We start from the raw sequence: 16405 nt of genomic DNA on the forward strand, positions 1-16405 counted from the left end.
CTATAATTATTGGTCTGATTTGTATCACCATACATAATTAATATAAATATATAACAATATGAATATTTAATAATATAACAAGCAAGCAAAATATTTGGACATGCACACATGTGAAAAGAGTATTAAAAAAATTTCTTAGCGGGGGTACTCCCAATTTGTGGCTTATTATTTGTTGCTGTTTGTTGTTGATTTTCTTGCCATTTTACTTTTCATTTGTTTTGTTATGCGCAGTTTTTCTTTCTTCTTCCGTGCTATAAAAACCGCAAGTAAAAAGCATTTTCAATATTTCAATGCGCAAGAGAGTCACGTTCAGTTGGTTATTCAAAAGTTCGCGTTTATTTTCCGAATAATTTATAATTAATTCAAAGGAATTAAATGCGTATTACAAAATAATAAAAAACACAAACCTAATATAGTGATATAAACATATTTGTTTCAAATTTATTTTTTTGAGTGGAGTTTAAGTGAAGTAAAGTCCGCATTACAAACAATAAACAATTGTGTTGCGGTGACAGTCGACCACCAATAAAGAAAACGATAAGTCGAAAGGATATAACAATAATTAGCAAAGATGCGACCATTTGGCAATGACATCACAAATATCGCCAATAACGCTGGAAGCGGAGGCGGAAATGGCGATGATCGTTCAAATGGCAATGGCAATGGCAATGACAACAATCAAATCAACAGAGGCAGTGCCGAGACGGACACCTCCGGCAGTAATGTTGGACTGGAGACCGAAGCAGATCCACGCATACCGCCACATATAGCCAGGATTGGAGGCATTCTCACATTCTCGCCAATCGCCGGACGTGGAGTTATACGCGTGGTGCAACGCTGTGAAGACGCTAAGGAGAATCACAAACTGGGTAAGCTGCAAATCGGAATTATCACCTATACATACATGTATATGTATCTGCTGCTTGAGATAATGCGACGCAGCTCTTACACATTTGTTTTTTGTAAAAATGAATTTTCATAGCAGACCAGAAATTGGCTTACATCCAATTTCAGTTATTGCGCACTCTGTTTCAATATAAACAGTTTTGTTTATAATATAAACTTTATATGTAGATTTTTTACAAATCGTCGAATTTGATAATATTGCGTTGCTTTGTGTCTGACGAATGTAACCAATTATGTATGTATAATTACTCAAATTAATAAACGACAACATACTGATAAATATAGGTACAAGTATGTACAGATATGTGTGCACCCAAATACTCCAGTTTGTACCTACATACATATTCCAGTATGTACGTATTAATATATATTCATATTGCTCAATTGAAAATGTATAAATTGATTCACTTCGTAAAGCTACTTGCTCGCTGTAAAATACAAAAATAGGAAAACAAATTGAAAATGAAGCACTGAGAACCTTTCGACCGAGAAAGGTACTTGCTAAAAGGGAGAACCCCTTTGATGTAAACCATAGAAATACATTCTTGTGTAGCCAATTATTGGTGCATTGCGTTGAAGTTTGACTGAATGTAAAGAGTTGTTAGTTGGTTATTCGTTCAGTGGTAATTTCAATGAAATGATAAATAAATGCACGGTTGCAGCAACATGCAAACAATCACATACATATACACACACATCGTACGCAGAGAAGCAGTGAGTAATACTCTGATCAGCTTTTCTCTCTTTGGTCAAGTATTTATATACACACACATACATATTCATTTCGGATATTCTCACTGCTTTGCTTCCGACTGCTTGCGAAAACATACATAAGAGAGACCACAACAAATTACATTTTCATTGGATTGAAAAACAAATTATAGAACTGACAATTTGGATGACTTATACGCTGCATTTATGAGTCGTCGTTTCTTCTTGGTCGAGGAGCGCACAAAATAGAGAAGACAGACAAAGAGAGAGCGACAAAGAGAGAGAGAGAGAGAGAGAGAGAGAGAGAGAGAGAGAAATGTTGCGTAAACATGTTTTGTTTCTACCAGCTGATTGCTGCTCTCTTGTTCTCTCAGGCGGTTAGTCTGCGTTGCGTGTGTACATTTATATCTATATATATATATATATTTATATATATATATATATATGTGTGTGTGTGTGTATATACATTTAGTGTTGAACAGAATAGTAGTGCGTTAGGTTCTGTTTTTTTGCTGTGCACGCTTGTGGGCAGACATAATATATATAGTAAAGTTCTTTAGGAATGTTTGACTTAACCAAATTCCTATAAACTTAACCACTGCTACAACAAAAATATACAAATGCAGTACGAAAATGGCGCACTTAGTGGTCAAAGTGATTGAGCGGTGCGAAAATGCAACCGAAAATGCTAATTTAGGTAAGGCAGATCGCTCGCATATCTTTTAACTATAACTACTTCTACTATATCTATATTATATATATATATACATATAAATTCATGCACTTGTGTGCATATATATATAATTAAATGTATGCTTCCCTATATAGATATATCTGAAAGAGTGTAAATATGTTCCAAATTGGTTCCACCTACTGCAAACTTTTTTTTTGTTATCTATAAATAACTTTAAACTTGTTGATAGTGAGACGAATAGATGTAAGTTGTATGTTTAATGTTTAATTATATGATTGCAACTGCTTAGCTCTTATGGTTATTCTTCGATTAATATTATAACATAATCTAAACTATATTGTACATTTCATTCCTTCTTTCAGATCTATCAAAATGTGAGCTAATGCAAATACCAGATGCAGTTTATCACTTGATGCGAAATACAGAGCTACAGACTTGCAACTTAAGTGGCAATGTGCTGAAGAAAGTGACACCAAAGTTTGCGCTGAAGTTCAGCGCCATTACAGGTGATTATTAAATATTTGATTGTTTAAACAATTCAATGTATTTAACGATATTGCATTGCATTCCAGATCTCAATCTATCACATAATCAGCTTACGAAACTGCCAGACGAATTTGCCAATCTTAGTGCTTTAACCACATTAAATATATCTCACAATTCATTTATTGTACTACCTCAAGTTGTCTTTAAGCTGCAGAAGCTAACAAGTTTGGATGCTCAACACAATGCCATTTTGGGTGAGTACCCTTCATGTGTACTGCATATGGTCTTATCAATCTTATCAATCTGACACAATCGACAATTTCAGAGATTGACACTGATGAATCAATTAGCAGCGACTGTCTGGCTGTGGTTGATCTGCGCAACAATCCACTGAGCAGACTCTGTCGGAACAGACTCAAAGATTTCAGAACCAGCTTTCGCCTAGAGATTTCAGATGTCGTTGATGATGATGAAGATGATTGGTAGAACTGGGAGAGCCTGTAAATAAGTCGAAATAAGTCCATCGTTATCTCTGGAAACTACTTGCTGTACACTCAATGCAATGTTTTCAACCATTTGATTTTTTTTGTGTTTAATAAATTCAATGTATATTTACAGTAATCATTGGAGTTTTGACATATTACTAGAACCTTGGGTAGTGCTACTTATTATATTTCATTGGTCTATCTTAAACTTGCAAGTACTATATATAGTGACCTGGTCGAATCCGACATATGTACTGATATGTACAGATAAAACAATGATATATGCAAAGATTCAAAAGGATAGGCTATAAAAACAGAATTTTCATATCTTATAACTTTTTAGACACTTGCAGATAGTTTAAATTAAAAATTTTTAGAAGTAGGCATCTTTGATCTAATAAAATATATATATAGTTGTAATCAGCATTAGCAACTTGATTGATACAGCCATATCCGGAAGATAGCTTTCCGATGCATAACTGAGAAAGAGAATTTTCGTCTCCAATGAAATGCAATGACGTCATTGAAATGACAACTTGCACTTCACTGCTAGCATATCACTGACAGGATGAATGTTGATCTGTTGTAATACGTTTCATTATTTGAGTTAATCGTATGCTTTCTAATGCCCGGACTACCTGGGGTATATCCATGTACGAATGCGGCTGCGTTATCGTCTCTCATTTCATATTCTCTCAGCAGCTTAACAGTTTATTTTGCCGTCTGCTGTGAATGGCGGCTGCCAGTGTGACCATGCTACGTATGTGAGCTAGGGCAGTACGCTGGTTAGCTGGTTAGTCTCTGCTACAGCAAGAAAACCTGTCCGGATCCATGCGTCAATATCAACTTGAAGTTGAGCGCATTGCGCGCGTTCAACCCTCAACGGAGCACAGTGGGAAGCTCCGTATTAAATTAGTAAAAGTTATTTTGTTCTTTGATTGTTTTCTCGAGCATAATACACTATTAAGTTATACACATATATGATCAAATATTTAACAACGCAAATGAAGTTAATGTGCGTATGTTGTAGAGTGTAGAGTGCTCCAATCGAGAGAGCTCGACTACGCGATACCCTGGCTTCGATATTCCGATATTCAAACTCACATGTATGTAAGGTATGTATATAGGATGGTAGAGTGTTTATTCTGAACTAATCTAGAAGCCTAACTATAATCAAAAAGGCATTACTTCGAAGTTGTTTGAGACATTACTGTATGACAACAACTTATCATTGGATAGAAGAATCATAGTCTTTGTCTAAAGCGCACAGCTTGCAGTTTATGGGTTTCTGGGTATATATGTGTTTGTACACGAAGAGCAACTACTACAGGGTATCTACATATCTGACGTTTTCAACAAGAAATTTTCCAAATTTCCAACGAAAATGATAGACTTTTCCTTACTTACTTTTCGTAACTAATAACCACTGTGCGGGCGCTCAGCACATCGTAATCGCTCACTCTTTCGAGGGCCTCGCTTTTGCTCACTCTCAGTGTGTCTGGGCAACAACAACAAACGGCAAAAGCCAGCAAACTGAGTAAGAGCCAGAGTCAGAGCCAGAGCCAACGCAATTAAAATGAACGCAACAGGTTTGGCAACATGCCGAGAGATATTCGTTGAGATACCAAATCCGATGTCGAGATACCCCTCCATCAAAGCAACTCCGTCAGAGAGCTCTCGGCTCTAGTTGATCATGTTAGAGTGGCCAGGGGTGGTGGGGTGCGTAGGTCAGCTTTGTCTGGCTAAAGTAAATTCGTTGCGCACCGCTGATTGTGAGGGGAAGGCGGTATGGAAATTGGGAGCTGGGAGCTGGGAGCTGTGAGCTGCAGTGGTGAGTGAACAGGTCTGACATCGCGTCAGTAAGCAGAGAGCGACTGAGCAGCAGACACACACAGACACACACACACACACACAAGTAAATACACACAGATAGGCGGGTAACATGGCCAAAGGTGGAGTACAGAGACAGAGGCAAAGCCAGAGCCAGAGCCAGAGCCAAAGCTGAAGTATGAGCGGAAGTGGCTGACGCTGTGGAGCAGCGCCAAAAACTGGCTCGAGTCGCTGTCAAATGGCAAACGGTGGCAACAGTCGCAAGCAGGTAATCCACTAGAGCGCGTTCGGGTACGGACAAAGTAGAGAACACGATTTGCAAAGAATCGACAATAAATTAAATATCTATACAATAAAAATTCAATACATATAGAAAATTAACGATCGAACCAACGACCGCGGCTAGCAAAAAACGTCGAAGCGCGACACTAAAAATTGGTTAAACAAAAGAAAAAAATATATATATATATATATATATATATTTGAAACAATAGAAACATTTGCTATATTCGTAAAAAAAAAGAAGCAAATTCCCGCAATACCGTTGCGAAACTCTGTTGTTTACGGTTTGATGTATACTATCCGTATACATGTATTGTTAGCTATATAAATACATACCAACAAAAGTGAGCATTATGTTAGTAGCATTTCTTATTTAAGTATAATGCACAAAATGCATACAAGTGCATATGTATTAGCACACATATGTACTATCTATGTACACAAAATATATACAAAAATATGCCACACTTTTTTTTGAAGTTATGTTCACAATATTGCATGCATCGCGGCTTTTAGCCTCGTTTTACTAATTTTTATTTTTTTGTTTTGTGTGTGTTTGTTTGTTGTTGTTGTTTTTTTTCGCTGTGTTTAAATAATGCAAAAACTAACACATATACATTTAATGGATAACTAATTGTTATATGTGACTGATGTGTCATAAGATGTTGTGAATTGAAACGTGGCGAGACTACAGACGATTTAATATGAAATACACACCTTTGTTCATGTATGTAAATATGTTGTACATTAGCATATACGTACATATCCATAAATCTCAGAATAACAGAATAACAGATTCGCATTGATCACATACATACACATACATCAGTATGATACACCTGTATGTATATATACACCTATGAGCAGAACTCAATTGTCACCAATGACTCAGACTTCTGAGTATAATCTTCTGCATTTCCAGTGAAATAATCTTTCTATATATCTTGGCTCTATTCTGTGATCAAGCCTTTGAGTAAGTTAATTGCATCTTGTGGCAGCTCTCAAGTGCTTGTAGACTAAGTACTTTCTTACTTCAAGCTTAATATCTGTGCAGCTGCTTATTTATACATACTTCTGTACATATACATACATAAATGTATGCACACATAGAAACATACGCATTATCTAAATACCAGATACCCAACGGAAAACACATTCTATCCAAAAATTACTGCGTAGTTCTTTATCTTGAGAACTTCTTATTGGAATACTTAGAAATTGAAGAATCGCTAGAGTTAAATCAACCCATGAGTGCCACAAGGGACAACTTAATAATGAAATCTGATTATATCTTATACCTCAACAGATGTGTAAAGTTTGTATGCCAATCATATAGAAAATATATTCTCAAGACATCATTTCATAGAGTTCTACGGGAAGCTTACAACAGATTTAAAAAAGCTGATTAGAAGCCAAATTCAATTGGGTATGCACATATACATATTTATATGCGTACATACATAAGTTACATGGAATTGTAGATGCGTGGGCAACACACATTTGAAATATTGCCAATTTTCGCAGCGAAAGACACTGGTTGCTGGAGCTTAACATTTTGCGTTAGTTGTGGCACCGCCTTTTGTTCTATCTCTGGGTATGGATCCGGTGAGCAATGGGCCCCAGGGATGCTGATTTGGATTTGTGTATGTATGATTGTATGTCTGTATGTACGTATGTATATACTGGACGCTGTCATACTGGTATTTATACTCGCAGCGGCTTTTCGTCAAGTCTGTGGCAAAAGCAAACCCAAAGTGGCAGCGGCGTCACGTAATCATTAAAGCCAGTGTACCAGAGAGCCGAGCTGAGCCGCGCTGAGCTGAGTCAAGGCAAAATCTGAGCTTATAGTTAGGGACAATCAGAGAGAGGGAGACGAGAAGAGTCGGGGAGAGTCGAGCGGAGTAAAGTTGAACAGAGAAGCAGCCAACGTCAAGTCAAAATACCAGTTTTGCTCGAAATCGCCGTCATCTGGGCTTATGGTTGCGCTAACACTTCCAGACACACAAATATATATATATATATATATATATATATATGTGTGTGTATGAGCTTGTGCGAGTGCCATTACCTCAATGTGCAGGTATGCATACTCGTACATATAAATGCGTACACACATCTACAGTTGTAAGAGCCATCAGGCATACAAATACTCTGGGTATGTGGTGTTTATAAGCTATGAATGTGCATTCTTGATGGGCTTTCGTGTTTTGTTCATGGTGGATTACAAGCTCTCTTCGCATAGTATTGTTTCGGAGCTATTCAATACTATTGATGATTTGTATCTTTCTATTTGCCTTTTGACTCATCTTAGAATTAAAATCAAATTATAGCCCCATAAACTATTGAAAGCTTTTATTGTAATTAGCTCAGTATATATACATATATGCGCCGAATCATTCCATAGATATTTCAAGTTTTTATCAAACCTTTGCATCGGTGAGCATTGAAACAAATTTTGAAATATTTTCTCGCAAGTATTTCACACGGGATTAGCTGACTCACTGCTGTACATTGTGTACACTTATATATCTAAAACTACTCCTATGCTATATACGCAATGCACTTGAACTTATTTGTCCTTTTCGTTGAAGACTTTGTCAGCGTCAACCGAGGGCACAACACGGCGCAGCAGCTTCAGTTCAGTTCAAACCTAAGTCGAAAAGCTCTTTAGCAAACATTTGCAACGAGCAGTACCTGTATGTGTGTGTGTATGTGTGTGTGTGTGTGTGCGTGGGGGAGGGGGCATTTTTTGTGTTAGTATTGAGTGTCTTGGCTAAAAACTTGTTTGGACAACAAATGCTCAAATCACGTAGAATTTAAGCCACAAAGCAGCAAGTCAAGTTTGCCTCTACACAAATTTTGCTTGACTTTTATTTTCTCGCATTGCAGCTGCTGCTGACTTCTCAAGGCGACTTGGTTGAGACAAATATGGCAAAACTGTCGTAGGTGTTGTTTTTTTTTTTGTCTTTTGTCGATATGGTAAGAGTATATCATACATATCGATGTATAGTCTATATATATATATATAGTATATAGTATATAAGTTGCGATCTGATGGTTTTATTGGCTGTTGCGTGAGTCTTCGTTGTTGCGTCTGGCCAATCTGGTCTTATGCAATACAACCATACATAGATTACAAGATACCAAGTTAGTATGAATTGCTGCATACATACGTTCCATACACTAACTTCACTTATCTCTGCAAAAATGGGCATTTTGAGAAACCTAGTAAGTCACTTTAATTTCAACACAAACTTTCTTTTATCGTTGGCTGTTTGTCAGCTAAAGGATGGCAATCGGTTTATTTTACCAATACACACCAATGCACACACATATACGAGTGTGTATATATATAGACACCCTTTCGGTGTTAACTGTTTCTCAAATTCGGGCAGAGTGGTTCTCTGTAGCTAGAACCACACCCAACTGACCAACTCTCCTGATTTTTCACTGGATTCCTCAAATTAATGTATGCATCATATCAAGAAGATCGCTACTTACTTTTTGTCATAAAAAATAAAATAATAAAACTAAAAATAATATAAAAAAAGAGTGTTCTCGCCATTTCTAGTCCAATCTTTATTTGTATCTGTATCTGTATCCATTTGACGGAGCTTAAGAAAGCCTTTTACAGCGAACAGCAAAAACAACATCAAAATGTTGGCGATGAAAAGAAGCCGATGAGAAAAGTGCTGTTTTTTTTAGTTCTTATTGTTCTTCTTCTGCCACTTGTTGAATGGAGAGAGAAACCATGAACAAAATATGTTTGTATGTAACTTTTTTGTTTTTTTGGTTTGTTTTTTTGGCTGATTTGTGTGTGCGTCAACTATTTGGGCCAAAGATCGTTGACAGAGGGTCATTGGCGAGATACTAACAAACTAACGGTATCCATATCCGCAATTGAAATTCCATTGGTGTTTTGAGCGAAGTACACCCAACTGTAGCGGGCTCAAGTGATCCATATTCATATTCATTCATCAGCCAGCGGCAAACAATTATTTGGCCCGTAGGTAGCCAGCCTGAATAAGTCGAACAAAATCGCATTCCCAATTTGGCAACTTGACTGTAGATTGCTCTGATCGCCGCCTTTGTTGGTTGGCTCGTTCTTCAAATGCAGCTGCAAATATCTGCAGCAGCAACAAAAAAAAAAAACAAAAAAAAAAACAGCTTAAAAGATAACAATTCAGTATCTGTGTAAGAGCAGCTGCAGCTGCAACCTGGTCTCCCCAACTGCGTCACGATTGGAGCTCGACTCACTGGGGGCCGTAGTACAAAAGATACTTGGCTATATAGCCAGATCTATGTGGGCATTGTTGTTGCTGTTATTGCTGTTGCTGTTGTTGTTGTTTTTGTACTGTGCGCTAATTTCAAGCATTTTTTTCCTTTGCAGCGGTTTTTTTTCTCCACAGATACCTTTGAGCACAATGAAGTCAGACCCGTGGCCGCAGTTGTGGGCCAGCAGTTGGCGCTGCATGCTTACCGCCTGCTTACCCCTCCTGCTGCTGCTAATGTGCAGCGGGCAGGCAGTGGCCCAATCCAATTACGTACAACATGGCGATAGCGGCAACTATTCTACAAACGGACTGCCAGAGGAAGCGACTCTGGATGGCAAAGTAAGTAGCGCCTTCTCACCAAACACATATATGTACATACATCATATATACATACATACATACATACATAAAAATGGTATATTTCTTTAAATAACCTTTAATTGGCTATTATGTGATATTTTAAGTATTGTTGAGAAACCTACTCTCAACTCTAAACCCGTTATGGTTACGAAATTAGTAGAACATCGATTAGTTCTCTTTAGATATTATATAATTCAACTTCTTTCAAGTTTCTTGAAATTATTTCAAATTAAAATTCCTAATTTTACTTAAAACTTGATTTGAAAAACTCATTTCGGCAAATAAACAATAGAAACAAGAAGTCGGTGCACCTTTCACCATTAATTTGCATCAAATTTAGAACTGAGAGCATATCGAAATAGATAATATTTGGAATAGGAAAACAGTTTAAAAACTTGCCTGAAGAAATGGAAGGAAATTTTGACACAAATTTATGTACTTATATATTTACATGCTAACATCCGAAGTAGGCTTGCAGTTCGAGTGTGAATTTTGAAAGAAAACCAAAACAATGAAAAACAGGGCTACAGATTTTCATGAACTATCTCAAAACAATAACTAAGCAACTACAAACACTGCCCGAACATTGAGATACTTGAATGCATCACATGAATGAGTATTGTTTGTTTATTATCGAGGACAAATTCAAAGCCACTGTCAACGGAAGCTACCAAGCAACTACAGCAACAACTACCATGTGCTGCGAACCCACACTAGTAGCTTACATAATATGCTAATCCGGATTCGGAATGTGTGTGTGTGTGAGTTGGTTTTTGGTAGTTGGTTGTTGATTGTTGGTTGTTGATCTTGCTCTTGCGCTTGTCTCATTGCAAGCTTCCCACGCGCCTCGAATTGGCAGCCACTTGGATATTGTCTGTCTTATTAAACCGTATGTATTTTTTTGCTGATGCTGCTTGCAGGTTACCAAACTGGACGACATCAGTCCCTTGATATTTTTAAATCGAACCAAAGCCGCACTCAACTGTGCCGCAGGCTCAATGCAAGTAAGACCCTTTAATTTAAGTGATTTAAATAAACTACTAATTACCATATACTAATGTTGTCTGTGCTTTGTGTTTTGTTTTTTGTGTTTTGCCTGACGCAGGTTGATCTCAAATTCAATGATCCGTTCCATGGCATCATCCAGGCCGACTACGATCGCAGCAGCGCCTGCCGCGTCAGTGGCAAAGGTGCACTCAGTTATCGCCTGGAGCTGCCGCTCAAGGGTTGTGGCACAATCCAGGTATGACTATCGACTGTAAATCAATGTTTAATGTTTATACCCTGAACCCATCGAAAAGGAAATCATACCCAACCAATAAAGTGTATATTTACATATACTCATATTAGGGTTCAGGTTATTTCCAGATCGAGCTCTTTCGACTTCTTACTTGTTATTATATGTATATAAATTTTAATTTGCGTAGAATCCTACACGCGTCTTTACCAACAACATCATTGTGCGCTTCCATGCCAACTTGGAGATGGATGGCGATGAGATCATCACAATTGTTTGCCGCTACCCGCCACCAGTGCCTTCACTGCCACCAGCACTGCCAGCGCCCATGTAAGTACAACCATCTAAATTCTCTAAGCTTAAATTAGGAAAAACGTTTATTAAAAGAAAAGAAATCAACAGGCCTCCCAATTGTGAAGCTGTCATAACTAAACTTTGGTCATAGGAACTATTAGATATAAATGTAGTCCGCTTATGCAACTGAGGAATCAGAAACATCTGATTCCACAGGAGATCTATAATCTTTCATATAGAGAGATAGAGCAATTATTGTGCCTTAAGAGAGGGATCATAAGGTCAAAATTCATTGAATAGTTATGTTCGACATTACAGGAACTTTGGGAAGTTTCAGTTAGAGCAGTTTTAATGCAATTGGCTTTCTGAATATCATTCGTAATTAATTACTGATGTGCTTGCAGATTGAATCCTATTGCAACTGGTGCTGTACTTCAGCCCCCGCTGAAGGGCATACAGATATTGATGATCATCTGTGCGATAATGTTCCTCACCCTGCTGTTGTTGGGTTTGGCCGTCTCCTACTATTGTCTGCGCAGCCGACCCATTCCAGTGGTACGAAGATTGCCCATGAGCATGGGCAGCGGCTCCGAGATTACCAAGCTGAGCGGCAGCAGTGCTGGTAATATTAGCGCCTTTGAGGGCGTCAAAATACCGCGTGCCCATGCCGCACTGCAGGCCGTTTACAGTTCGTCGGGTAGCGAGGGTGCGTTGATACCATCGGATTACCCAAGTGAATCGCATTCGGAGATCGAGGAGATTGACACACGATCACTGCCATTTAGCTCTGCGGGCAGCTTTGAGAATCGCGCCTTTGTCCAAGAGACGTCGAGCATCTACAGCGATCACTATGCACCTGCACAGGAAATCCCAGTGGCCAATGCAATGATGACTACCGTAATGCGACATAATACGCCCATACAGGAAGCGGTCGCCGGTTCGCCCAAGTTTGATGTACAGGTGCGCGTCAAGAAGTCACCACCGCCGATTCCATCGCCCGTCACCTCGGATACGGAGAGCGTGGCAACGTTGCGTACGGATCGCAATAATCTGTCCACCATCATGGAAGCGTACGAGGATCGAGAGAGTGTGATGACAATGGACTCGCTGCCGCCGCAAGTGGAGACGATGCAGTCGCAGTTTACGTATGTGCCTGAACTGCATCCGGCACCGCAGATGCCACAACAGACACAACCCTTGCCACTGGTTGCCGAGCCCAAGTTTTCGGTGTATACGCGAACGCATCACGAGGTCGTCGATGGTCGTCCGGAGACATGGTCGGACTACACCGACGGACCCGCGCCCAGCGAGATAACCGATCTATCTTCCGAGATATCCGACAGAGTGGTACATGACACCAATCGTGCTGTGGACACCATGCACTACTACGAGGATGAATATGTGCCAGTAGATGCGGTAGTGTCCCAGCCCCAACCGCTGCCAGTCACATCGCACATGGTGGACGATATCTATTTGCGTACGGTGACGGAGAAGAAGACCATCGAGGACATTGAGAGCCACAAGCGACGCGTAACCGAATACAAGAGTAAGGCGAAGGCACCACTGCCACCACCACCGGCACCGCCAATAGTTGATCCCAAGTTCGATGTGAAGGTACGCAAATATCCGAGCGAGCGCGAGCAACAGCAATGGGAGAACTTCTCCGATATCTCCAGTGCTTCCGGCCTGACGCTGACGCCCAAGATGGAGCGCAGCGAGTTGAGTTTGGCGCCACCAGCGGAGCCGCCGGCACAGATACATGACAACAAGCTGAAGTTGACCAGTCCTGAGCTGGTTGGCAATATGAAACCGATTGAGGTGCCGCCCCAGGACAAGGATGTGCCCAATTGGGATGTCCTCATACGCATTCTGGAGGAGCCGGAGCTATCCGAAATTGGTGACGATGTCAGCTCGGTGCACAACAACATCAGCTATGACGATAGGGCCAAATGGAAGGAGATCATTACCACCCAATCTTCCCTACGCACCATGCTCACTGAGGCAGTGGTCCGTGAGGACTTCGAACGCATTCGCCAGGACACCCGCTATGAGCGTATGTTCGAGCCGCAAACCTGGGACGTCATCATACGCATCCTGGCTCCGCCCAGCGACGATGACGAAGACACAGATGTGGAAATGCGTACACCCAAGCGAGGCAAGAAGTCCGCCCCGCAGCCATGGGATACCCGTTCCCGACGCAGCTCCCTGCCCACGCTGTATGAGTACGATAGCGATGGTGGCTCCAGCGTCCGAACCATACGCAACGATCCCACACTGCCGCTGCATGTGGGTGGTGTTGGTGGTGCCGGTGCCGTACCGGGCGCATTTAATATGCAGAGATCGCGACGCAGCTCCCGAACATCCTATCAGACGGACCACAACGACTTCCGTTCGATGTCCGAAGTGACGGTTGACTTTGGCCGACCACAGCCCGATCATTTGGACAATGTGAGCGATGCCAGCTCGTATTATCGCATGCAGTACTATGATGATGAGGATCGCCGCTCGTTCCATCGCTCCATTAGCCATCCATCGTTGGCACGATCCGCCAGCGAGTTCACCGAGCATTGGACAGCACCCGACGATGTTGAGATCTCATCACCAGAAGGCACACCTCGCGCACACCGCGCCCGTCATCAGGTAAGAATCTCCGTTATTAATCAGATTTCTTAACTACAAATCTGTTTCATCAGCAGCCAGCTCAGCTCGGTGCTTTGGTGCCAGCTGAGGAGCGTATTGTGGCGCAGACGCAAAGTGAATATGTGGAGACCCATCGAAGCATCTACCAGGCCGGTGGTAAACCGTTGCCCCCGCCGCCACCGCGCAAGTGGTAGGCGCCTACACGCAATCCTCCTTGTATAACGAGTCAAGATTTCTTTTTTTTTGCAAATATTCGACTAAAACTACACAGCTCACGCACAAACACACAAACTAGCGCGATCAAACGCTTCGGGGAATGGTTATAAATACTTAGTTTCGAAATATAATACAATACACACAGATATTGCTTTGACAAATCTCTCGATGTTGGCGTAATTTCTTTAACTGATTTAACTTTATCAATAATATGGCTTTTCTTGACAAACAGCAACTCGGAGACTCTAGCTACCAATCAATCTATCTATTAAAAAATGCGTTGAATCACTTAATGAAACACCCCAATTATATATACACATAATACTATACTAACAAAAGTGCCAATTACAATTGCCTGAAAAAATGTTCACACACACACACACACACACACACACAGTTTGCACAGTTAGTAATAGAACAAAAAAAAAAAAAAAAATTGAAAGGAAAATTGATATTAAATAATGGAAAGACACTTGTAAAGTCCTTTGTCCTGTGCCCTTTTTTTGTTTTATCAAATACATTAAAGCGCATTCAACTACAGTCAGCTTAACATCGTAAGCTCATAGAATATATTTTTGTAGTGCATTAACTATGTATGTATGTATGTATGTATGTATGTATGTATCTCTAATTTGCATTAGACAATATGCTGCCTATTTCTATTAACTATTATGGAATTCAATTCGATTTTGATTAATTTTGTCATGAAATGTACAAAAGTACTTATGTTATGAAAAAACTAATCAATAATCAGAAATCGATCCAAATAAACTAACTCAATTTTGATTATAACATTCCTAACTGCCACCAAGACACAAAGAGACAGGCGAAATGTAAAAGACTTGTACTCGATCACATTAATGTAGTAATTGTGGATGGATCACAGGTTTTAAAGTATTACTAGAAAATATCAAGGACCACAACATATACTCGTACATGCAAATAATTGGGTTATGGCATTTCCAATACTTGGCACAAATTTCAAATTGTTGCAAGCACATGCTATGTTTCCTAATTGAACATACATACTACGACAGAATCAGTACATGTGGCTTCCAGTGTTTCCTGCTTTTGGGATTCTCAAACATATATAAATGATATATTTTTTAGTTTTTTTTTTTTTAATATACGATATATGTTGAAAAGTCGCTTACAGCTTTTCATGAATAATATGAACTAATCCGTCCAAGATAAATGCATATTTGATAATATTATTTACATTAATAACATAAAAGAAATGCTTGCTTCGGGTTGCCGAAGATCAAATACCCTTGCACTGCGAAATGTACTAGAATCGCGTTAAGTGCAGTTAAATTTGTAAGCAAAATGGTTTGTTATTTATAAAATTAGTCCGATTTCGAAAGTATTTTATAAAATTGCACAGAAAAGAACTTGACTGCACTTAAAGAATACAAACATCTTGGATTGATCAGGCATATGTGCAATGGAATTCTCTTTTCAATGCTTCATTCTGCAAGGGTATCGAAGTACATATAAATGAATGATGCGAGTTATATGTTCATTACCGTAGTATATTGAAAGCATATCAATTAATTAAACAAAATGCTACTTTATCCAACATATTATTACTAGATTATTATTTATGCTAACTGAAATGCCTGTAATCAAAATACAACAATAAAAAATAGAAAGATAATGCAAATAAATAAATCTACTAACAAATCGTCTTTTGGTTTCAATTAAATATACATTATCGAAGTAAGTATTTGAATAATAATATTGAAATAGTACAGGTTACATAATTGTTTATTGGGTGGAAATCAGTTCGATTGTCGACAAATAACTAAAGGAGTTTATGTTAAAAGCCAACCCTGTAGCTGTGTCTTGACTAAGGAAACACATACGATTCAACAGATGGCGCCACAAACTTCATTTGTAGTGTTCCACGAATGCGCCATCTATCGTAAACTATGCATACTAAACTAAATTGACTTGTTTTTACCGCATACAATAGAGGGCAATCCGTAGA

General features: G+C 39.3%; 2 protein-coding genes across 7 annotated transcripts; both read left to right on the forward strand.

Annotated features, from left to right (window-relative positions):
* Positions 1-275: 275 nt before the first annotated feature.
* On the forward strand, positions 276-3418 carry LOC6565309 (leucine-rich repeat-containing protein 20). 2 transcript variants are annotated; one of them, XM_001991839.2, is made up of 4 exons: positions 276-869; positions 2674-2817; positions 2884-3051; positions 3123-3418. In XM_001991839.2, exons 1-4 carry the CDS (start codon positions 572-574, stop codon positions 3281-3283), a joined length of 771 nt encoding a protein of 256 aa, XP_001991875.1. In that variant the 5' UTR covers positions 276-571; the 3' UTR covers positions 3284-3418. The 2 variants fall into 2 exon arrangements, with proteins under 2 accessions (XP_001991875.1, XP_032594129.1); XM_032738238.1 differs by lacking the exon at positions 276-869 and adding an exon at positions 2088-2314.
* A 1876-nt stretch (positions 3419-5294) lies between these two features.
* On the forward strand, positions 5295-15994 carry LOC6565308. Of its 5 annotated transcripts, none has more exons than XM_032738236.2 (7): positions 5295-5380; positions 9785-10007; positions 10949-11032; positions 11134-11271; positions 11456-11595; positions 11964-14199; positions 14253-15994. In XM_032738236.2, the coding sequence occupies exons 2-7, from the start codon at positions 9819-9821 to the stop codon at positions 14391-14393; spliced, it is 2928 nt and encodes a 975-aa protein (XP_032594127.1). In that variant the 5' UTR covers positions 5295-5380; positions 9785-9818; the 3' UTR covers positions 14394-15994. The 5 variants fall into 5 exon arrangements, with proteins under 5 accessions (XP_032594127.1, XP_043071884.1, XP_001991874.1 ...); XM_043215949.1 differs by having other exon boundaries at positions 5375-5403; positions 9804-10007; XM_001991838.3 differs by lacking the exon at positions 5295-5380 and adding an exon at positions 5678-5738.
* The last annotated feature ends 411 nt before the right edge of the window (positions 15995-16405 follow it).

Source organism: Drosophila grimshawi, unplaced genomic scaffold (assembly GCF_018153295.1).
Source record: "Drosophila grimshawi isolate 15287-2541.00 unplaced genomic scaffold, ASM1815329v1 contig_848, whole genome shotgun sequence".
NCBI classification, from domain to species: Eukaryota; Metazoa; Arthropoda; class Insecta; order Diptera; family Drosophilidae; genus Drosophila; species Drosophila grimshawi.